This window comes from Xyrauchen texanus, chromosome 12 (genome assembly GCF_025860055.1).
Source record: "Xyrauchen texanus isolate HMW12.3.18 chromosome 12, RBS_HiC_50CHRs, whole genome shotgun sequence".
Classification (NCBI taxonomy): Eukaryota; Metazoa; Chordata; class Actinopteri; order Cypriniformes; family Catostomidae; genus Xyrauchen; species Xyrauchen texanus.
The window spans coordinates 46,568,473-46,591,363 of NC_068287.1; the positions used below are offsets into that span (position 1 = coordinate 46,568,473).

Below are 22,891 nucleotides of genomic sequence, written 5' to 3' on the forward strand. Positions count from 1 at the left end.
AACTCAGAGCCTTGTTCTTTCTTTAAGTTGTGTTTGTTGCCCTGTTTAAATTATGGACATTTTACATTGCTACTTCACCTTTGACTTTTAACTCCACTCGCATTCGGCTTACACCTATGAGGGCGGTTCTGAGATTGCTGAGACGAGCGGGACTCACAGCAAACCCCAAGAAGTGCGCGATTGGGGGGGTGGAGGTACGGTATCTGGGGTTCCACTTGGGCCACAGGCAGGTGCATACCCAAATTGGGGGTGAGACCGTTTCTTTGGCTGGCTATTATAGGAGATTAGTGCCTAATTATTCAGACGTCACCTGCCCACTGACTGATCTCACTAAAAAGGGAACTCCAGACCCGGTCCAGTGGAAGGAGCAGTGTCAACAGGCATTCACACAGTTTAAAGTTGCACTTTAGAGGGCTGGGGACCATAATCTCGTAGCTGGTGGAGGAGGAGGAGTGCCTGGTGCTGTACATTAGACGCAAGCTCTCGCTGAGGAAGACCAAGTACAGCACCATAGAAAAAAAAAGTGTCTCGCCATCCAGTACTAAATGTTGGGACGGGCCTTCATCCTCTGCTCGGACCACTCCAATAGCTCCACCACATGAAGGATACCAACACACGGATCACCCGTTCCACAGACTGGGAGAGCAGATGGCTGTCGCTGACTCTACCGTTGCTGTGGTAGACAGGCTAGATTTCTCCTTGGCCTGAGTCGGGCAGCGGGGTGTGGTCAAGTGTCCGTCCAGAGGGAGAGAAACCAGTAAGGGTGCTTGCACCCGAGCTAGATTAGAAACACCTGTTTCTAATTCTAGTGAAAATGGGGAGAGCAGCATATAAGCAGCCATGCCACCAGCAGAGGGGAGAGCCTGGCACAAGGAAAGCCATGGTGCTTCTGAAGCTATTGTGTTTGTGAAACTGATGTGTAAGTAATCTAAATGCCTGTGAATCTGATGAGTTTTTGAAGTTGTAAAGCACTGAAGTGGCTGATTAAAAGTCTTACCTGAGCCTGGAAAACCTGCTTCCCTGTGTTCTCCTTTCCCTTTGAACCCCTTTACAGTGAGCCACTAACTTGTAAAGCCACCTCCACAAACTCGAGCAGCATCCAGTGAGGATCCGCCAGAGGTATGAGCTCCTTTAGTGCACTATTAAGACCAGTCCTGAAGAAAATCACCAGTGGTCATTAAAGTGCACAAAATTCACCAGGGGTAAAAACTCAGACATGTTCCTCAACTGGACGGTCCCCTTGCTAGAGGAGGAGGAGACTGACACCAGCAGGTATCTCCATCTTGTTAGGTCAGTCCTTCTGTAATGTTGGGTACTTGGGAGTGGAAGAGAGGAGACGCAGGAGGGGATACTTTCAATCTTTTATTAATAGATGCAGCAGTTGAACAAACGCTGGAGTGGAACAAACTATGAATCTAAACATCACAAAATAACAACACAACGTAACATAACGCTTCAGCCTTACAACGTAACACTTTAAGGACTGACAAAGGAATGTAAAACAGGAGGGTATTTATACAAACAAGGGCAGATGATGGAATGGAGGACAGGTGAGGAGGATTGGAAACAGATGGAAATAATGAGGGCAGTGATTTATTGGAGATGAAGTCTGTGAGAAAACTTCAAAATAAGAGTACTAGGGAAACTTGAGGAAGATGGACTGTGACGATATCAAATGTAGAAATACTTAAATGGTTTCCATGAGCTTTGAATTTTAATATGTAAAAACTTTTCATGTTTTTATGTTGGCAAGATCACATTTTATTTGTTAAAGTGGGAATTGTGTAGATATATTGAGTGTTGTATTACATTTTAGCCTAAGAAAATCTGAATTCATTGATCCATAAACAGTGTCAGAAACAATGAGTCTTAAAACTGTCGTTAAACTTTAGTCATTTCTGTTGTTACAAACATTTTACAGGTAAAATCCTCAGAGGGAGTGTTTTATTATTCCAGAAGAATGGCAAGAGTGTGTGTGTAAATGTGTGTGTGTATGTGTGTAGATGTGTGTTAGTTACAGGATCAGAGAATGACACTTTTCCTCTGTCATAATCCAGATGAACTCTCACACGCTCAAGTTTCTGTGTGACAATAAACACATTACCCTCCTCATCTATATCATCCTCCTCATCTTTATCATCCACCTCATCTTTATCATCCACCTCATCTTTATCATCCACCTCATCTTTATCATCCACCTCATCTACATCATCCTCGTAATCTTCATCATCTTCATAATAATCCTCAATATGATCAATACGCCAGACATTAGCCTTAAAGAAAACTCCTCCCTTCCTCTTGTTTGATGCTGTAATAACTCCAAGACTCCAGTCTTTATTGTCTTTAACCTCCACATCCCAGCAGTGTGTTCCTGAGTTAAACCCCTCTGAACCCAGAACACACTCATCACAGTTAATTCTCTCTGGATTATCAGGTAATATTTTTCTCTTCTTGCTGTATCTCACACTGGTCAGATCATCAGACAGAATCAGATTTGGATTTGCAGTGTTTGGATCCAGAATCACAGGAGCTGATGAGAGAAAACAATCAACAGATGTTCATATAATCATCAAGAGTGAATCATATACAGATTATTATGAATTATGAACACTTGTCATATTGATGAAACACTATCAGATATTGTCAGTGTTGTTATTAGTTACACACTCATGTTTTATTATCAGTGTTTAACAGTGAATCACAACACAAACATTAAAAGTGTGTATAGTGTATATTATTGTCATGTTTATAATGGAGTACACACTTTTGTTTTTTCAGATCAGTTTTGTGTAAATATTCAAATGTCACACTCTCAGTGTGCGAGCAGAGATGTTTTGTGGACTCACTCTTGTGGACAATGTCTTGCATCTTCTTCCAGACTCTGAATGTCAGGTTGCCCAAGTAATGTGGCACATGAATGAAAGCTCCAGAAGTCATCTGTGGATCCGGCTGTGAGATCTGGACTCTGGAAGAACATTCAGGAGTCAGTACTGCAGTGACTTTGACTTCACAACCATAGAGAGGAGACACTTACCTTTCCATTGTCACATTAAAGTTCTGCAAAAGACAAAAAAAACACTTGATGAGCTCCTCAAATGATCAATAAGAGCAGAAATCAATGATGAGAGTTTGACTGTCACCTTTAGAAATGAGACATCGTCATTGGCTTTCATCATTTCCTCCATGTCTTTGATTGTGTGTGAAAGAGCTGAGATGTGTGTGTTCATCTCCTCAAGCTTCTTCTTCATCATCTGACTCTTCTGCTCCTCTTCCTCTCTCAGTTCAGTGATTGTAGCTTCTTCTTCATGTCGGAGAAACTCATGAAGCTTCTTAAACTGCTCTTTAATCTGACGCTCTGTGTGCTCAGCTTGAGTCTGAAATCACATCAAATTCACTTCAATCAGCTCTGCATTCACACACATCACATCATTTATCAGCAAATGTGTTTGATTGTTGATTCTGTATCCTCACCTTGATGTGTCCAACTGATTTATCAAACTCTCCTTTCATGTTTTCTGTGCGTTTGAGTTTCTTTTGTAAAGACTTCAGTGCTGTATTGAGTTTCTCCTGAAATTTAACAAAGTGAAAATACTGTAATATGTTCCTGTATGTAATATATAGTATGATAAATATTGTTTAAAGCAATTTATTTTGTCCTTGCATATGACTCAAGAAGTTTGTTGTACCTTGTAAGATCGAAAAACTTCACTGATGGGTCTGAATTTGTGATTGGTGTGTTTTTGTGAATCTCTGCACACTAAACACACCGGCTGTTTATCGTCCAGACAGAAGAGTTTGAGTTTCTCACTGTGTAAACTGCAGATCTCCTCCTCATTTCTCTCCTTCACAAACATCTCACATAAGTTCTTCAATGCCAGATTACAAGGAGGTTTTTCTCTTAAAAATCTGCTCCTGCAGACGGGACACTCCTGAGTTCTCTTGGTTTTCCAGAACTGTTGAAGACACTCTTTACACACACTGTGACTACACGACAGAAGAACAGGATTCTTGTAGATTTCACAGCACACGGGACAAGAAAGTTCTTCCACAGAGAGCGAATCCATTTTCACTGCTTATAAAAGCTCCAACGCTCTGAACTTTACTTTCAATCTCTGAATGTTGCTTTCAATAATGAATAATCATCAGAATCAGCAAAGATCTGCTGTCGACTCTGAAACAAAGTTCACAAAAATCATTTAGAAAGTCTTTCCCTTTGTACTACACCGATTGTTGATTTCTTTATTGTCCAGAAAAGTGTCCTTATGAACAGAGAGAGAGAAACAATAAGTCAGTCACAGTTATGTCAGGTTGGATTTTCTAAAAAACCTTTGGACTTAATGATACTCTGACCCATATAAACACTCTTATTGTATTAGTAATAAAACTGCTTCATCAGGAACTGATTACAGTGAAATGCAGTTCAGGTGGGGCATTCACACTGACCTGTGATGATCAGACCCTTCATCTAAATATGCAACAAAGATTTTAGCATTCCCCACTGGTATGTCTACATACCTACGTAGAGCTGGTGTCTTGCATTTGCCACCTACAGGAACGATCATGATTTCAAGCTTGTTTAATCTTACTAGGGGAGTTTAGATGGTGCTGGGAAATATAATCGAGCTTGAAATCATGATTGCCAAGGAGACTGCTGATGTCAAGATTTAGTGTAAAAAAAAAAAAAAAGGACTTTAATATTGATCCGTTTCTCACTCACACTATCATATCACTTCTGAATATGTGGATTAATCCACAGCTGACATCACTGGATTTCCTGTTGCTGATGGCACGCTGCACGAGAGTTTGTTTGTGGCCTGCTTAGGCTGCTTAGCATTGCTTATTTTTATTCTCAAAGGTTTATCGTTACATCCTTTGTCATTTTATCACGTTTTTCCTCTTTTCTACTGTTTCATCTGCATGTATTTTACCTGTTGCTGCTGGCACCTAGCTAGAGTCAGTGTTTGTAGCCTGCTAGTTTTTTTTTTTTTAGCATCTGTTTTCAGCATTTAATCCTAAACATCTGCCATTTTTAAGTGTGCATCGGGTTTTCCCTCGTATTATTCTCTTATCGCGATACAACTGCGTGCATTTTTTCAGGTTCCGTTTTCTTTTCTCCTCTGCAGTACACAGATTATTGCATCGATTTCAAAGCACTGCTTATCATGAACAACAAACTATTTTGTGAGGGATTCACATCAATCTTAAGCCCTCACCTCTCAGGAACAACCAACAACATACAATTTGCGGTAAGTCATGGCATCCGCTCATGTTATTTCTTCCTGCATTGCAGGTCAAATGTTTACAATAGCCTCCTCTGTCAGCAGTGAGGGATTCACATGTGATAAATGTGAGGAATTAGTCAGGCTAATGGAGAAGTTTAATGAGTTAGAGACACGCATCTGAACGCTAGTGGAGGTCAGTGAGAAAGAGAAGCTCGTAGATACTGTTTCGGATGTGAGTAGTACAGAGAGCAACATACACAATGTGGTTCCGGCTGTAGAGCCCCTGCAGCAGGGTATTTGGGTGACATCTTGGCGGCATACTCGCTCGGCAAAGAAACACCACTCTCCCATTTCTGTTAGGGTCTCCAATCAATTCTCCCCACTCAGTGATACAACCACTGAGAATCATGTTGAAAGAGCCCTTGTTATTGGTGATTCTATTGTCTGGATAGTGTCTGGAGTGGTGGTGGCGTAGTGGCTAAAGCACAGGGCTGTTAATCAGAAGGTCACAGGTTCAAGCCCCACAGCCACCACCATTGTGTCCTTGAGCAAGACACTTAACTCCAGGTTGCTCCGGGGGGATTGTCCCTGTAATAAGTGCACTGTAAGTCGCTTTGGATAAAAGCGTCTGCCAAATGCATAAATGTAATGTAAATGTATTGTAAGGAACGTGGAAATAGAGACTCCAGCCACTATTGTTAATTGCATTTCGACATCAAATCAAATTTACAAGCTAATGCTAAACGTAGATTTTGTAAAACTGTTATCCATGTCGGCACTAACGATGTCCGGCTTCACCAGTCAGAGATCACTAAAGATAATGTTAAAGAATTGTGGGGAAGCTCTGGTCCCCTCCCTGCTCATCGTGGTGACTAGGTTTACAGTAGATTAGTGTCACTGAATGGCTGGATGTCTGAGTGGTGTCTGGAGAATAGAATCGGATACATAGACACTTGTGAAGAGTTTTTGAGGTAGACCTGATCTGCTAAAGAGAGATGGACTTCATCCCTCCAGGGATGGTGCCACTGTCCTCTCTAGTAATTTGGCTCATAGTCTTAATAATGAGAAGCAGACAAACTGGTTAATCCGAACATCTGCTAGCAGCCTTGAGATGTCACATAAACTACAACACATAGAGACTGTATCACCTAGATATCTCATAGAGACTGTGTCTGTTCCTCGAACTACCAAACACAAAACCCTCACTAAATCATTTAGAAAAAATGTGATTAAGGTCAAACTTGAACAAAACAAACAAATTAAAAATACACATCATATAAAAAAAGGGCTACTAAACATTAGATCTCTTTCAACCAAAGCACTAATTGTTAATGAAATGATTACAGATCATAGTTTAGATGTGCTATGTTTGACTGAATTCTGGCTTAAACTGGATGAATATATTAGTTTAAATTAATCTACTCCTCCAGGTTATTGTTATAAACATGAGCCTCATCTGAAGGGTCGAGGAGGAGGTGTTGCTACAATTTACAATGAAGTTTTTGGTGTTACTCAGAGGACAGGATATAAATGTATTTTGAACTAATAATGCTTAATGTGACACCGTCAGATATAAATAAAAAATCTCTGTCGTCTTTGCCCTTATGATAGATCACCCAGGCCTTATTCTGATTTCCTTGGTGAGTTTGTTAATTTTTTATCAGATCTTGTAGTTACTGTAGATAGAGCTTTAATTGTTGGTGACTTCAACATTCACATCGATAATGAAAATGATACATTGGGATTAGCATTTATCAATATTCTCAACTCTCTTGGAGTCAGACAAAATGTAACAGGACCAACTCATCGCCATAATCATACGCTAGATTGAATTCTGTCATATGGAGTTGATGTTGATAATATAGAAATTCTGCCGCAGAGCGATGACATCTCAGATCATTACCTCGTCTCTTGTCTGATGCAATCAGCTAATGTCACTCAATCTACACCACGCTATCGTGTGAACACTGCCACAGACACACTTAGCTCTACTTTAACAACCTGTCTAGACAACATCTGTCCTCTCTCCTCTAGACCAGCACGGACTACACCACCCAGCCCCTGGCTGTCTGACGTCCTTCGTGAACATCGGACTGATCTCAGGGCAGCTGAGAGGAGATGGCGGAAATCTAAAGATCCAGCTGATCTAGGTAAATATCAGCTTCTGCTCGCAACTTTTTCAAATAACATTAAAACTGCAAAAACTTCATATTACCAGACCAAGATCAACAGCACCACAGACACTCGTAGCTTGTTTAGAACATTTAACACACTTCTCTGCCCTCCCCCTCCACCACCTGACACATCACTGACAGCAGATACATTCGCCATATTTTTTACTGATAAGGTTACAGCCATCAGCAATACATTCACAGCACCACACCCTGTCAAACACCTGGCTCCTGTATGCAACCCTTCTTTCCCTATGTTCTCTCCTTTAACTGACACTGAGGTCTCTAAATTCCTCCTCTCCAACCACCCCACAACCTGTTCCCTTGACCCCATTCCATCACACCTTCTCCAGGCCATCTCCCCGTCCATCCTACCGGCACTTACACACATAATTAACACATCCCTTCTTGCGGGCACTTTTCCCACTACATTTAAGCAGGCTCAAGTAACCCCACTGCTGAAAAAACCTGCACTTAACCCCACACAGATAGAACACTACAGACCAGTCTCTCTCATCCCATTCATGGCAAAAACACTTGAAAGGGCAGTTTTCAATCAGATCTCCGCCTATCTCTCACAGAACAAGCTGCTGGATGACAATCAGTCGGGCTTCAAAAGTGGACACTCCACTGAGACTGCCCTGCTGTCTGTCATCGAGTCGCTGAGACAGGCGAGAGCTGAATCGAGATCATCCGTTCTGATTTTGCTGGACCTTTCTGCTGCCTTTGACACAGTCAACCATCAGATCCTACTCTCCACCCTCTCTAAACTGGGTATCACTGGAACTGTGCTTGACTGGTTCAACTCTTATCTCTCAGAAAGGTCCTTTGAGGTAGCATGGAGAGGGGAAGTATCCAAGCCACACAAGTTACTTACTGGGGTACCTCAGGGATCAGTGCTTGGGCCACTTCTCTTCTCCATATACACAACATCACTGGGACCCATCATCCAGTCACATGGTTTCTCTTACCACTGCTACGCTGATGACACGCAACTCTACTTGTCTTTCCAGCCCAACGACACCACAGTGACCGTTCGAATCGCTGCCTGTCTGGCAGACATCTCGGCCTGGATGAAGGAACACCTCAACCCTGCCAAGACCGAACTCCTTGTCTTTCCAGCCAACCCTGCTGTTGAACACAACATCACCGTGCAGCTGGGTCCAACTACAGTTTCGCCTTCCAAAACGGTCAGAAATCTAGGGGTAACCATTGATGATGAGCTAAATTTCACAGACCACATTACAAAAACTGCAAGATCTTGTAGATTTACACTCTACAATATCAGGAAGATAAGACCCTTCCTCTCTGTACATGCCACACAACTGCTCGTTCAGTCCCTTGTCATAACAAGACTGGACTACTGTAACGCTCTCATTGCAGGCCTTCCTGCATGTGCTATTAGACCTCTCCAAATGATCCAGAATGCAGCAGCACGTCTGGTCTTTAATGAACCTAAGAGAGCACATGTTACACCACTCTTTGTCTCTCTCCACTGGCTGCCGGTTCATGCCCGTTTTAAATTCAAGGCCCTGATGCTGGCATATAAAACAGTCACTGGGTCTGCTCCAGCATACCTTAAAACATTTATGCAGAGCTACGTTCCCACCAGAAGCCTCGCGGTCAGCTAAGGAACGTCGCCTTGTCGTACCAAAACAAAGAGGCACCAAAACACTTTCCCGGACTTTCAGTTTCATCATACCACGGTGGTGGAATGACCTTCCCAACTCAATCCGGAAGCTAACTCACTCTCTATCTTCAAAAAGCGGCTAAAAACACATCTTTTCCAAAGCACTTAACCGGTCAATAAAAAAATAAATAAATAAATAAATAAAATAAAAATATATATATATATATATATATATTTACATTTCTTGTTGCACTTAAATCTGTTTTGTATACTATTATGATGATAGTGAAACTTTGTAATATGGCACTTTTTGTACCACTGTCTCCCTAAGATGATTCGCTGATGTTCTTCCTCTTTTGTAAGTCGCTTTGGATAAAAGCGTCTGCCAAATGAATAAATGTAAATGTAAATGTAAATGTTCAGGTTGATCTATTCTTTCGACCACTAAAGACAGATCTGGAAGAGTATTAGTCAAGCTATCTCATACACTCAATAAACCCCAAAGCCCAGAAGAACTTGATGAAATAACAGAAAATATAAATACAGTCTTCTCTAGCACTCTTGACATTGTCACCCCACTTCGATTAAAGAATATCAAAGAAATAAGCCCTGCACCATGGTACAATGATCACACTCATGCTCTCAAAAGAGCAGCTCGGAAAATGGAGCGCATGTTGAAAAAATACATAATTAGAAGTATTTGGTGCTGCATGGAAGGATAGTGTCTGTAGATACAGACAGGCACTAAAAGCTGCCAGGTCAGCATATTTTAGTAAACTCATAGAAAATAACCACAACAATCCTAGATGTTTATTCAGTACTGTGGCTAAATTGGTTTGGAATAAAGCCTCAACAGAACCAGATATCTCGCAGCACAAGAGTAATGACTCCATGAATTTCTTTACAGATAAAATTGAAATAATCAGAAATAAAATTGGAATTATGCAATCATCTGTCATAGCACCTCAGAAAACAATGTCTCATAATTTTCCTCACGTGCAATCTTTCTCTGTCATAGGTCATGAAGTGCTAACAAAACTTATCGAAACATCAAAAGCCACAACAGAAGCTCTTAAAAGAGGTATCTCCTGTAATCTCAGAACCTCTTCTGAATATTATTAACTCCTCGCTATGCTTAGGACATGTCCCAAGAAACTTTAAAATGGCAGTTATCAAACCGCTTATTAAGAAGCCACAACTTGATCCACGATAACTGGCCAATTATAGACTGATTTCAAATCTCCTGTTTGTGTCAAAAATACTAGAAAAGGTAGTATCATCCCAAATATGTTCATTTCTACAGAGAAATAGTATATACGAAGAATTTCAGTCAGGATTTAGGCCTCATCACAGTACAGAGACTGCACTTATCAGAGTTGCAAATTACTTGCTCTTATCATCTGATCGCAGCTGCATTTCTCTTCTAGTGCTTTTACATCTTAGTGCTGCATTCGACACAATGATGATTCATTGACATAATAGACATTACAGTCTTATCTTCTATTAATGCCTGACTTTCTGTAAAGCTGCTTTGAAATTATGCATGTTGTGAAAGGCGTTTTACAAATAAAATTGACCTTTGGATTACTTTTATGCTGCCTTTGTGCTTTTTTGAGCTTCAAAGTTCTAGTAACAATTCACTTGCATTGTATGGACCTACAGAGCTGAAATATTCTTAATTTGTGTTCAGCAGAAAAAGGAAAAGTCATACACGTTTGGGATTGCATCAGGGTGAATAAATGATGAGAGAATTTTCATTTTTGGGTGAACTGTCTCTTTAAATGTTTACTTCACAAAGATTAGTTTAATAATGATTTAGGAAATTCATACAGATCCAGCGGACTAAAATGAACAACTGAAACTTACAGAAAAACTGTGAAAATGAATGAAAACTAATTTGGAAAAACAAATTAAATATAAAATCTTAATTGAAAAAACAAAACTATTAGAACACTGGTTATACTGGGCATGTATATATATTTAATGTAAAGATTTAAAGCAAATAATTCCATGTATTGTGGTTTGTTTCACACAAAGTTATCGTTAAAGACTTTGAATGAAACACACAGCTCATACAGACTACTCGAACATTATTTAATTATGCTTTATTTGTCCTTTTCTGGAGCTTTAAAGACGTTCTCAATATACGATAACAGATGTGCTCTACAGTCTGTCTGAATCAAATCACTGATGTTTAAGAAGATAAAATCAAAAGTATTACATAAAAGTGTGCAAATTACAGCATAAAATATGCAGATTACAAAATATGTTACATATTTACACAAACAAACAGTAGAAGAATGAACTTGCCTTCTTTGTTGGCGGTACTCGCTGTTTCTTCTTCTTCTCTGTTTTGTTTTTGGCGGGCCGCAAACAACGTTTAAAGACGCATACCGCCACCTGCTGTACAGAGTGTGTATCACCATGTCGTCGTCTTCTTCTTCTCTTCGTTTTTCGGCGGAACGCAAACAAAAGCTTTTTTTGTGCAAGCAAATCAGCACCCTCATTTCCTTTCAGGCCCTCATGAAATACTTATTTCTTACATATATACATACTTTGTTACCCACTTCATTCGTTTGCCATTCTCTCTTCTTCTCTAATATATTAATATCTATTTCAGTCGGTGGATAAAGCCATGGTGGAATATTACTAATTGCGGATGTCCTAGTGAACTCTATATACTCCATATTCACCAGCTCTTCCTATCGATATCCATCTAAATCCACTTCTCTTAAATTTGCCATATTCCCAACAGTACTTCCTAATCCAGAGCTCCAATGATATTTCACCCTCTGCTGTTAGAACAGCATTAATGGGGTTGACTTTATGTCTCCAACACAGAGCAGTAGAGCACTAAATTGTAATCTGTCTATATTTAATAGTATTGTTTTACCTGCTGCTCCATAGACTATACATCCATAATCAATTGTTGAACTCATAATAGCTCTGTATATATCAATGACTGCTTATAAGCCCCTCCAATCATATCCAGCCACTGCTCTTAGTCATTTTATTATTATTTTGCATTTTGTTTCTACATGTTTAATATGCACTTTCCATGTGTGTTTATCATCTAGCCATAGTCCTAAATCCTTAAACTCAGACACCCTCTCCACTGGCTTCCCATATAATGTCAGCTTCTCAACATCAATGTTTTGCTTATTAGTAAATATCATATACATTTACATTTATTCATTTGGCAGATGTTTTTATCCAAAGTGATTTACAAAAGAGGAAAACATAAGCGAATCATCTTAAGGAGACAGTGGTACAAAAAGTGCCATATTACAAAGTTTCACTATCATCAGAATAGAATACAAAACAGATTTAAGTGCATTTTTGTTATTAAATTTTTTTAGTGACTGGTTAAGTGCTCTTGGAAAAGATGTGTTTTTAGCAGTTATTTGAAGATAGAGAGTGAGTCAGCTTCACGGATTGAGTTGGGAAGGTCATTCCACCAAAGTGGTATGATGAAACTGAAAGTCCGGGAAAGTGTTTTGGTGCATCTTTGTTTTGGTACGACAAGGCGACGTTCCTTAGCCGACCACAGGCTTCTGGTGGAAACTTAGCTCTGCATAAATGTTTTTAGGTATGCTGGAGCAGACCCAGTGACTGTTTTGTATGCCAGCATCAGGGCCTTGAATTTAGTGCGTGCATGAACCGGCAGCCAGTGGAGAGAGACAAAGAGTGGTGTAACATGTTCTCTTAGGTTCATTAAAGAACAGACGTGCTGCTGCATTCTGGGTCATTTGGAGAGGTCTAATAGCATGCAGGAAGGCCTGCAATGAGAGAGTTACAGTAGTCCATTCTAGTTATGACAAGTGACTGAACAAGCAGTTGTGTACAGAGAGGAAGGGTCTTATCTTCCTGATATTGTAGAGTGTAAGTCTACAGACCAAGTCTTTGAGATGTGGTCAGTGAAATTTAGCTTATTATCAATGGTTACCCCTAGATTTCTGACCGTTTTGGAAGGTGACACTGTAGTTGGACCCAGCGGCACAGTGATGTTGTGTTCAACAGCAGGGTTGGCTGGAAAGACGAGGAGTTCGGTCTTGGCTAGGTTGAGTTGCAGGTGGTGTTCCTTCATCCAGCCTGAGATGTCTGCCAGACAAGCAGCGATTCGAGCGGTCACTGTGGTGTCGTTGGGCTGGAAAGACAAGTAGAGTTGCGTGTCATCAGCGTAGCAGTGGTAAGAGAAACCATGTGACTGGATGATGGGTCTTAATGACGTTGTGTATATGTAGAAGAGAAGTGGCCCAAGCACTGATCCCAGAGGTACCCCAGTAAGTAACTGATGTGGCTTGGATACCTCCACCTCTCCAGGCTACCTCGAAGGACCTATCTGAGAGATGGAGTTGAACAAGCCAAGCACAGTTCCTGTGATGCCCAGAGTAGAGAGGGTGGAGAGTAGGATCTGATGGTTGACTGTGTCAAAGGCTGCAGAAAGGTCCAGCAGAGTCAGAACGGATGTCTCAGTGACTCTGTGACAGACAGCAGGGCACTCTCGGTGGAGTGTCCACTTTTGAAGCCTGACTGATTGTCATCCAGCAGCTTGGTCTGTGAGAGATAGGCAGAGATCTGATTGAAAACTGCCCTTTCAAGTGTTTTTGCCATGAATGGGATGAGAGAGACTGGTCTGTAATCTGTGTGGGGTTACTCGAGCCTGCTTAAATGTAGTGGGAAAAGTGCCTGCAAGAAGAGATGTGTTAATTATGTGTGTAAGTGCAGGTAGGATGGACAGAGAGATGGCCTGGAGCAGGTGTGATGGAATGGGGTCAAGGGAACAGGTGGTGGGGTGGTTGGAGAGGAGGAGTTTAGAGACCTCAGTGTCAGTTAAGAATGGTTGCATACAGGAGACGGGTGTTTGACAGGGTGTGGTGCTGTGAATGTATAGCAGGACTTACTCATGGACAGCTTAAACCACCATTTATATGACCATTTTTCCACTTTCTTTATTGCTTCTCTTAATTTTCCTATGACATATTTCTCATGTCATGCTCTTTTCCATATAGCCCATTATCTGCATATAAGACCGCTGCATGCATTTGATTAGTCTCTTTTCGTTCAGGACCTTTGTCCCAGAATGGTTTCATTTTCTTCCACAACTCGTATGACTATTTCATGTATTTATAATCCCACTGAGGGTCCCCCCACCCTTATATAACCATAGATTTTGATTCGCTCATGAATCGATCAATAAATGAGCCATCTCTAGGATATGGATCTAATTGTGTTTTTCCTTCTGACCATCCGGCCAGATTACTCATATAAGGTTCAGTATTGAAACCCTGATTATTGCGAAAAAGCCACTGTTTTGGAGTTTCGTTCGATAACGGGCGACTCATTTCCTGTCCCATAATGTCACCCTTTTAATAATAATACAAACAATATCCCGATCGACTCAGTTCATGCAGAACAATAATGCAGATCAAATTCTCTCCGTCTTTTCCTTAGGACAATTCCCGTCCTCTTCTTATTCATACAAGAATAAGGATATCCTTTAAACTACTGCTGCTGTCGTGGGATTTTCCCTATATTTAATAGAGCAAAAACCTTCCTTCCTATTTATAATAGGGCAAAATCATCCCTCAGAAGGGGCAGCATCCCTCCCCCGAGCAGTTATTAACGGAGTTACTATCGAGCCAAATTAAACTAAGTTTTATTCAATCTCTCATCAGACAGGTTAATACTTGATACTTAAATCAATATTACCTGTCTGGAGAGATCCCGTACGAGCCTCCAAACTTTTGGATAATTTTGTCATCCAACGTATTTAATTTATTTTCTTGATCTGCCATCCCCGTCTCGATACGGCTCAGCTGAGGGAAGAAAGAAATGACACCGACGCCCAATGCTATCAGATCCTTCTTCAAAGTTTATTGTTCTGCACTGTGTTATATGGTCCAGAAAAACCACATTCCACTGGACCCTCACCAATGAAATAGTTCTTTACCTTATATGGGGGTGACATACATGTTTGAACTATGTGTGAAACGTGAGAGTAGAGACAAGAAACACATTCCTTTAGAACATCTTTAGAACAATGAGCAGCTGCAGCTACCCAACAAAAGAAGTTTAAAAGAGGCCTTCATTATTCCACATTACATCACCAGAGAAGTTGTTGAGAAGCATTAATTATTTCACAATATGTTTATGTTTACACTAATCATTTTACACCAGACTGCATTATAACAATATTCGTGTGTGTGTGTGTTGCTCATCCATCGTTGCATCGGTGAAAAAACTCTACAACAAATAAAATTATGTATCAAATAACCATTCGGAAACTTCCTGCTTCAGTCTCTCATCAGGGTCTGAATCCGGTTCAAACATATCGGGCTGAACGTCACTCTTTTAGCTGTCAGTCTAGTTATCCGAAATAGAGATGTCATAACTTCGCCCTATTCAGGAGAAGCACAAACTCATTTGCATTTAAAGACACTTTTTTTTTTTAAAAGACACGCATTTTCAACATGGTATAATAAATGATCTGTTGGGTATTTTGTGCTGAAACTTCACAGGTCATTCTGGGGACACCAAAGATTTAAATGACATCTTGTGAAAAGGGGCATAATAGGTGCCCGTTAAGACATGTAGGAAATCTTTTGGTGATTGTGGAGCATTTTGGGAGAGAGATGAACTGCTTTGTCAACATACAAGTTACAAAAGACAACTGAATGAAGAGATCGGGTGGACAAATGTGTGAAAATGATTGTAAAATCCTGTAATCGTACACTGTATTCTGGATCTTCCATCGCCCCTTTATGAGACTGAGCTGGTTAGATTGAAGGTTCAGTGAGTTACTGGTAGTTAAGATGAGAGTAAACTGGTAAAGATGAAGTGTGGAGCAAATATCAAACATATGATCACATTTAATTGATTTCTGTGAACTTACCAATGACAAAAATCATGTTAAGAAAACTCACTCATATGTCTGATGAGATCATTCAATCTTATCTGTTGAGTTTTTGTAGACTATGTTGAGTTACTGTATTATTGACATATTTAACCTTTGGAAATCTAAATGTTCTAAGATTGCATCAATGAATAATACTTGTGAGATGTTCAGTGAGCAGGATCAGATATTACTGTGAATTTAACTGGTAAAATCCTCAGAGGGGAAGTGACATCATAACTCCAGAAGAATGGCAAGAGTGTGTGTGTAAATGTGTGTGTGAATGTGTGTAGATGTGTGTTAGTTACAGGATCAGAGAATGACACTTTTCCTCCGTCATAATCCAGATGAACTCTCACACGCTCAAGTTTCTGTGAGACAGTAAACACACCATCCTCCACATCTTCATCATCACCATCTTTATCATCCTCATCATCCTCATCAGCTTTATCAGCCTCATCATCTTCATCATCCTCCTCATAATAATCCACACCCCAGACATCAGTGTTAAAGAAGTCACATCCCTTCCTCTGGTTTGATGCTGTAGTTACTCCAATAATCCAGTTATTATTGTGTTTAACCTCCACATCCCAGCAGTGTGTTCCTGAGTTAAACCCCTCTGAACCCAGAACACACAGATAATAGTCAAATCTCTCTGGATTATCAGGTAATATTTGTCTGTTCTCGCTGTATCTCACTCTGGTCAGATCATAAGACAGGATCATATTTGGATTTGCAGTGTTTGGATTCAGAATCACAGGAGCTGATGAGAGAAAACAATCAACAGATGTTCATATAATCATCAAGAGTGAATCATGTACAGATTATTATGAATTATGAACACTTGTCATATTGATGAAACACTATCAGATATTGTCAGTGTTGTTATTAGTTACACACATGTTTTATTATCAGTGTTTAACAGTGAATCACAACACAAACATTAAAAGTGTGTATAGTGTATATTATTGTCATGTTTATAATAGAGGACACACTTTTGTTTTTTTGTGTAAATATTCAAATGTCACACTCTCAGTGTGCGAGCAGAGATGTTTTGTGGACTCACTCTTGTGGACAGTGTCTTGCATCTTCTTCCAGACTCTGAATGTCAGGTTGCCCAAGTAATGTGGCACATGAATGAAAGCTCCAGAAGTCATCTGTGGATCCGGCTGTGAGATCTGGACTCTGGAAGAACATTCAAGAGTCAGTACTGCAGTGACTTTGACTTCACAACCATAGAGAGGAGACACTTACCTTTCCATTGTCACATTAAAGTTCTGCAAAAGACAAAAAAACACCTGATGAGCTCCTCAAATGATCAATAAGAGCAGAAATCAATGATGAGAGTTTGACTGTCACCTTTAGAAATGAGACATCGTCATTGGCTTTCATCATTTCCTCCATGTCTTTGATTGTGTGTGAAAGAGTTGAGATGTGTGTGTTCATCTCCTCAAGCTTCTTCTTCATCATCTGACTCTTCTGCTCCTCTTCCTCTCTCAGTTCAGTGATTGTAGCTTCTTCTTCATGTCGGAGAAACTCATGAAGCTTCTTAAACTGCTCTTTAATCTGACGCTCTGTGTGCTCAGCTTGAGTCTGAAATCACATCAAATTCACTTCAATCAGCTCTGCATTCACACACATCACATCATTTATCAGCAAATGTGTTTGATTGTTGATTCTGTATCCTCACCTTGATGTGTCCAACTGATTTATCACACTCTCCTTTCATGTTTTCTGTGCGTTTGAGTTTCTCTTGTAAAGACTTCAGTGCTGTATTGAGTTCCTCCTGAAATTTAACAAAGTGAAAATACTGTAATATGTTCCTGTATGTAATATATAGTATGATAAATATTGTTTAAAGCAATTACCACACATGGACAGGGGGGTCCTGGAAACTTATTTCAGGATCCCAAAGATAAATTGGAAACGCCAGCCAAAGCCTGCAGGGACAAATGGACGGCTTAGTGTAAAGTGAGTATTTGTTTTGTATTTCTTTTTGTTACTAAGACGTAATGTACAGAGTTTGGACACCCGGCATAATCAATGTTGTTCCCGCGTAGTCAGCTGAGCTATTGTTATATTTTCATGTATGCGCACATACTGTATGTGCAAATAGTTCGCATTACTAACGTTGTGTTTACTATTTCGTGGTTTGGGAGTGGCCTCGTAAGTGCGGCAAAGCAAGTGCATTCTGGGAGTTGTTGTCTTTCAGCCACATGAGTAAAAAATACATTTTTTGCCTTTTCTCAGTCTAGAATGCTTCAAATTCAAAAATAATTTCACATTTCTACTACATAAATGACCACTATTAAATACACATTCATCTTCCCACAGCTGGAGTATCCCTTTAATATGACTCAAGAGAAGTTTGTCGTACCTTGTAAGATGGAAGAACTTCATTGATGGGTCTGAATTTATGATTGACGTGTTTCTCTGAATCTCTGCACACTAAACACACCGGCTGTTTATCGTCCAGACAGATGAGTTTGAGTTTCTCTCTGTGTAAACTGCAGATCTCCTTCTCATTTCCCTCCTTCACAAACATCTCACATAAGTTCTTCAATGCCAGATTACGAGGAGGTTCTTCTTTTGAAGATCTCCTGCAGACGGGACACTCCTGAGTTCTCTTGGTTTTCCAGAACTGTTGAAGACACTCTTTACACACACTGTGACTACACGACAGAACAACAGGATTCTTGTAGATTTCACAGCACACGGGACAAGAAAGTTCTTCCACAGAGAGTGAATCCATTTTCACTGCTTATAAAAGCTCCAACGATCTGAACTTTACTTTGACTTTCTGAATGTTGCTTTCAATAATGAATAATCATCAGAATCACCAAAGATCTGCTGTCGACTCTGAAACAAACTTCACTAGAATCCTTTTAGAAAGTCTTTCCCTTTGTACTAAACCGATTGTTGATTTCTTTATTGTCCAGAAAAGTGTCCTTATGAACAGAGAGAGAGAAATAATAAGTCAGTCACGGTTATGTCAGGTTGGATTTTCTAAAATGTTCAGATCCTTCATCTAAATATGCAACAAAGATTTTAGCATTCCCCACTGGTATGTCTACATACCTACGTAGAGCTAGTGTCTTGCATTTGCCACCTACAGGAACGATCATGATTTCAAGCTTGTTTACTCTTACTAGGGGAGTTTAGATGGTGCTGGGAAATATAATCGAGCTTGAAATCAAGATTGCCAAGGAGACTGCTGATGTCAAGATTTAGTGAAAAATAAAAGACTTTCATATTGATCTGTTTCTCACACACACCTATCATATCATTTCTGAAGACATGGATTAAACCACTGAAGTCTTATGGATTACTTTTATGCTGCCTTTTTGGAGCTTCAAAGTTCTGGTCACCATTCACTTGCATTGTGTGGACCAACAGAGCTGAGATATTCTTCTATTCTTCATTTGTGTTCAGCAGAAAAAGGGAAAGTCATACACGTTTGGGATGGCATCAGGGTGAATAAATTAGAATTTTCATTTTTGGGTGAACTGTCTCTTTTATTGTTTACTTCGCAAAAATTTGTTTATTAATGTTTTAGGAAATTCACATGGATCCAGCAGACTAAAATGAACTAAACTGAAACTTGAGAAAACTAAAAGTAACAGAAAAACTGTGAAAATGAATGAAAACTAATTTGGAAAGACAAATTAAATACAAAATCTACATTGAAAAAACAAAACTATAAGAACACTGGTTATACTGGGCATATATATTTAAATGTAAAGATTTAAAGCAAATAATTCCATGTATTGTGGTTTGTTTCACACAAAGTTATCGTTAAAGACTTTGAATGAAACACACAGCTCATACAGACTACTCGAACATTATTTAATTATGCTTTATTTGTCCTTTTCTGGAGCTTTAAAGACGTTCTCAATATACGATAACAGATGTGCTCTACAGTCTGTCTGAATCAAATCACTGATGTTTAAGAAGATAAAATCAAAAGTATTACATAAAAGTGTGCAAATTACAGCATAAAATATGCAGATTACAAAATATGTTCAATATTTACAAAAAACAACAATCAAACCGCTTATTAAGAAGCCACAACTTGATCCACGATAACTGGCCAATTATAGACTGATTTCAAATCTCCTGTTTGTGTCAAAAATACTAGAAAAGGTAGTATCCTCCCAAATATGTTCATTTCTACAGAGAAATAGTATATACGAAGAATTTCAGTCAGGATTTAGGCCTCATCACAGTACAGAGACTGCACTTATCAGAGTTGCACATGACTTGCTCTTATCATCTGATCGCGGCTGCATTTCTCTTCTAGTGCTTTTACATCTTAGTGCTGCATTCGACACAATGATGATTCATTGACATAATAGACATTACAGTCTTATCTTCTGTTAATGCCTGACTTTCTGTAAAGCTGCTTTGAAATTATGCATGTTGTGAAAGGCGTTTTACAAATAAAATTGACTTTTGGATTACTTTTATGCTGCCTTTGTGCTTTTTTGAGCTTCAAAGTTCTAGTAACAATTCACTTGCATTGTATGGACCTACAGAGCTGAAATATTCTTAATTTGTGTTCAGCAGAAAAAGGAAAAGTCATACAATTTTGGGATTGCATCAGGGTGAATAAATGATGAGAGAATTTTCATTTTTGGGTGAACTGTCTCTTTAAATGTTTACTTCACAAAGATTAGTTTAATAATGATTTAGGAAATTCATACAGATCCAGCGGACTAAAATGAACAACTGAAACTTACAGAAAAACTGTGAAAATGAATGAAAACTAATTTGGAAAAACAAATTAAATATAAAATCTTAATTGAAAAAAACAAAACTATAAGAACACTGGTTATACTGGGCATGTATATATATTTAATGTAAAGATTTAAAGCAAATAATTCCATGTATTGTGGTTTGTTTCACACAAAGTTATCGTTAAAGACTTTGAATGAAACACACAGCTCATACAGACTACTCGAACATTATTTAATTATGCTTTATTTGTCCTTTTCTGGAGCTTTAAAGACGTTCTCAATATACGATAACAGATGTGCTCTACAGTCTGTCTGAATCAAATCACTGATGTTTAAGAAGATAAAATCAAAAGTATTACATAAAAGTGTGCAAATTACAGCATAAAATATGCAGATTACAAAATATGTTACATATTTACACAAACAAACAGTAGAAGAATGAACTTGCCTTCAATGTTGGCGGGACTCGCTGTTTCTTCTTCTTCTCTGTTTTGTTTTTGGCGGGCCGCAAACAACGTTTAAAGGCGCATACCGCCACCTGCTGTACAGAGCATAGACATAATAAATACATAGACGCCCTATTGGCCGCTTTGGAACGTTGCTGCGATACGTCAACGCGTCCGCCATTTTGCGGAGGGCAAGACTGCGCTGTAATCAAATGCAAGTAAACGGGTGAGTTGCGGTTTTTCTGGATAAAAACAAAAATAACGTTTACATTTATCAACCGATTTCAGTGGTTCGTACATGGTGTAACCAGTACTTGTCATAAAAGTCGGTTTTAAGAAAATATTTAGATTTTCAGGAAATTTACTTTATAATATAAAATATAAGATAAAACTATACTATAAATCATGTCAAATCATGTCAACTCATGTCTCAACTTTCACAGCTCGCAAGCAAGCTATTTTAGTCTGACTAACTCCGGTGGCCAACTAACGTTAATATTACTAATTATATAACGACCAAATACGTAACCAAAAACAAATGTTCAGTCTTACTTGTGAAAAGTAATTCCCCGAGACCTGTTTTCAATAGTGCGGCAATTTGTACAGCCCCAAGCAGCACATTAGGCAGGCATTTTTCCTCAATTCCCGTTAATAGAGAAATGGGAATGTTGCCCTCCGCAATATGGCGGCCCGTTGACGTACGCTCCAGCGGTCAATAGGGCGTCTATGTATTTATTATGTCTATGGTACAGAGTGTGTATCACCATGTCTTCTTCTTCTCTTCGTTTTTCGGCGGATCGCAAACAAAAGCTTTTTTTTGTGCAAGCAAATCAGCACCCTCATTTCCTTTCAGGCCCTCATGAAATACTTATTTCTTACATATAAACATACTTTGTTACCCACTTCATTAGTTTGCCATTCTCTCTTTTTCTTTAATATATTAATATCTATTTCAGTCGCTGGATAAAGCCATGGTGGAATATTACTTGGGGATGTCCTATTGAACTCTATAGTCTCCATATTCACCAGCTCTTCCTGTCGATTTCCATCTAAATCCACTTCTCTTAAATTTCCCATATTCCCAACAGTTCTTCCTAATCCAGAGCTCCAATGATATTTCACCCTCTGCTGTTAGAACAGCATTAATGGGGTTGACTTTATGTCTCCAACACAGAGCAGAAGAGCACTAAACTGTAATCTGTCTATATTTAATAGTATTTTTTTTACCTGCTGCTCCATATACATCCATAATCAATTGTTGAACTCATAATAGCTCTGTATATATCAATTAATGACTGCTTATCAGCCCCTCCAATCATATCCAGCCACTGCTCTTAGTCATTTTATTATTATTATTTTGCATTTTGTTTCTACATGTTTAATATGCAATTTGCATGTGTGTTTATCATTTAGCCATAGTCCTAAATCCTTAAACTCAGACACCCTCTCCACTGGCTTTTCTTATCGGAGATCTTTAATTTAGGAATAGTAACTGCAACTCCTACTTTTGCTCCATTTGGATTTTTTGAAGCATCTGTGAATATATGAATATTATTTCCATATTTTTGCCAAATATATAAACATTCATCTTTACCCTCTTCTTGTCTCTCCAATAATGTTGAATCCACAAAGGATCTGGTGGCAGCATCACTCTTGCTGCACACTTGTATGTATTTAGACCCATTTCATTTATCATCCCTTCAATTATCCACCCAAAATTATTACATTCATTCATCCACCTTTCTAACATGTCTCTAAAATCGTCAGCGTTGGCTGCCACACATCCTGACT

At 39.2% G+C, this 22,891-nt stretch overlaps 2 protein-coding genes across 2 annotated transcripts; both read right to left on the bottom strand.

Annotated features, from left to right (window-relative positions):
- Window positions 1-1,388: 1,388 nt before the first annotated feature.
- LOC127652429 (nuclear factor 7, ovary-like) lies at window positions 1,389-11,414 on the bottom strand. Its single transcript, XM_052138586.1, has 7 exons — window positions 11,334-11,414; window positions 3,687-4,171; window positions 3,472-3,567; window positions 3,141-3,374; window positions 3,035-3,057; window positions 2,847-2,965; window positions 1,389-2,530 (listed from the first exon to the last, which is right to left on the bottom strand). The coding sequence occupies exons 2-7, from the start codon at window positions 4,062-4,064 to the stop codon at window positions 1,905-1,907; spliced, it is 1,476 nt and encodes a 491-aa protein (XP_051994546.1). The 5' UTR covers window positions 4,065-4,171; window positions 11,334-11,414; the 3' UTR covers window positions 1,389-1,904.
- Window positions 11,415-16,082: 4,668 nt separating this feature from the next.
- Window positions 16,083-18,842, bottom strand: LOC127652430 (nuclear factor 7, brain-like). The gene is made up of 6 exons (XM_052138587.1): window positions 18,296-18,842; window positions 17,609-17,704; window positions 17,278-17,511; window positions 17,173-17,195; window positions 16,985-17,103; window positions 16,083-16,681 (listed from the first exon to the last, which is right to left on the bottom strand). Exons 1-6 carry the CDS (start codon window positions 18,668-18,670, stop codon window positions 16,089-16,091), a joined length of 1,440 nt encoding a protein of 479 aa, XP_051994547.1. The 5' UTR covers window positions 18,671-18,842; the 3' UTR covers window positions 16,083-16,088.
- Between the last annotated feature and the right edge of the window lie 4,049 nt (window positions 18,843-22,891).

Excerpts from the sequence above, each read along its gene's own strand:
- LOC127652429 (XM_052138586.1), bottom strand. The coding sequence starts at position 4,064 with ATGGATTCGCTCTCTGTGGAAGAACTTTCTTGTCCCGTGTGCTGTGAA. Across the intron at positions 2,966-3,034 it reads TTTAATGTGACAATGGAAAG|AGTCCAGATCTCACAGCCGG; the intron begins GTAAGTGTCTCC and ends ATGTTCTTCCAG. Across the intron at positions 2,531-2,846 it reads GCAAGACATTGTCCACAAGA|CTCCTGTGATTCTGGATCCA; the intron begins GTGAGTCCACAA and ends TTCTCTCATCAG.
- LOC127652430 (XM_052138587.1), bottom strand. The coding sequence starts at position 18,670 with ATGGATTCACTCTCTGTGGAAGAACTTTCTTGTCCCGTGTGCTGTGAA. Across the intron at positions 17,705-18,295 it reads AAGTTCTTCCATCTTACAAG|GAGGAACTCAATACAGCACT; the intron begins GTACGACAAACT and ends GTTAAATTTCAG. Across the intron at positions 16,682-16,984 it reads GCAAGACACTGTCCACAAGA|CTCCTGTGATTCTGAATCCA; the intron begins GTGAGTCCACAA and ends TTCTCTCATCAG.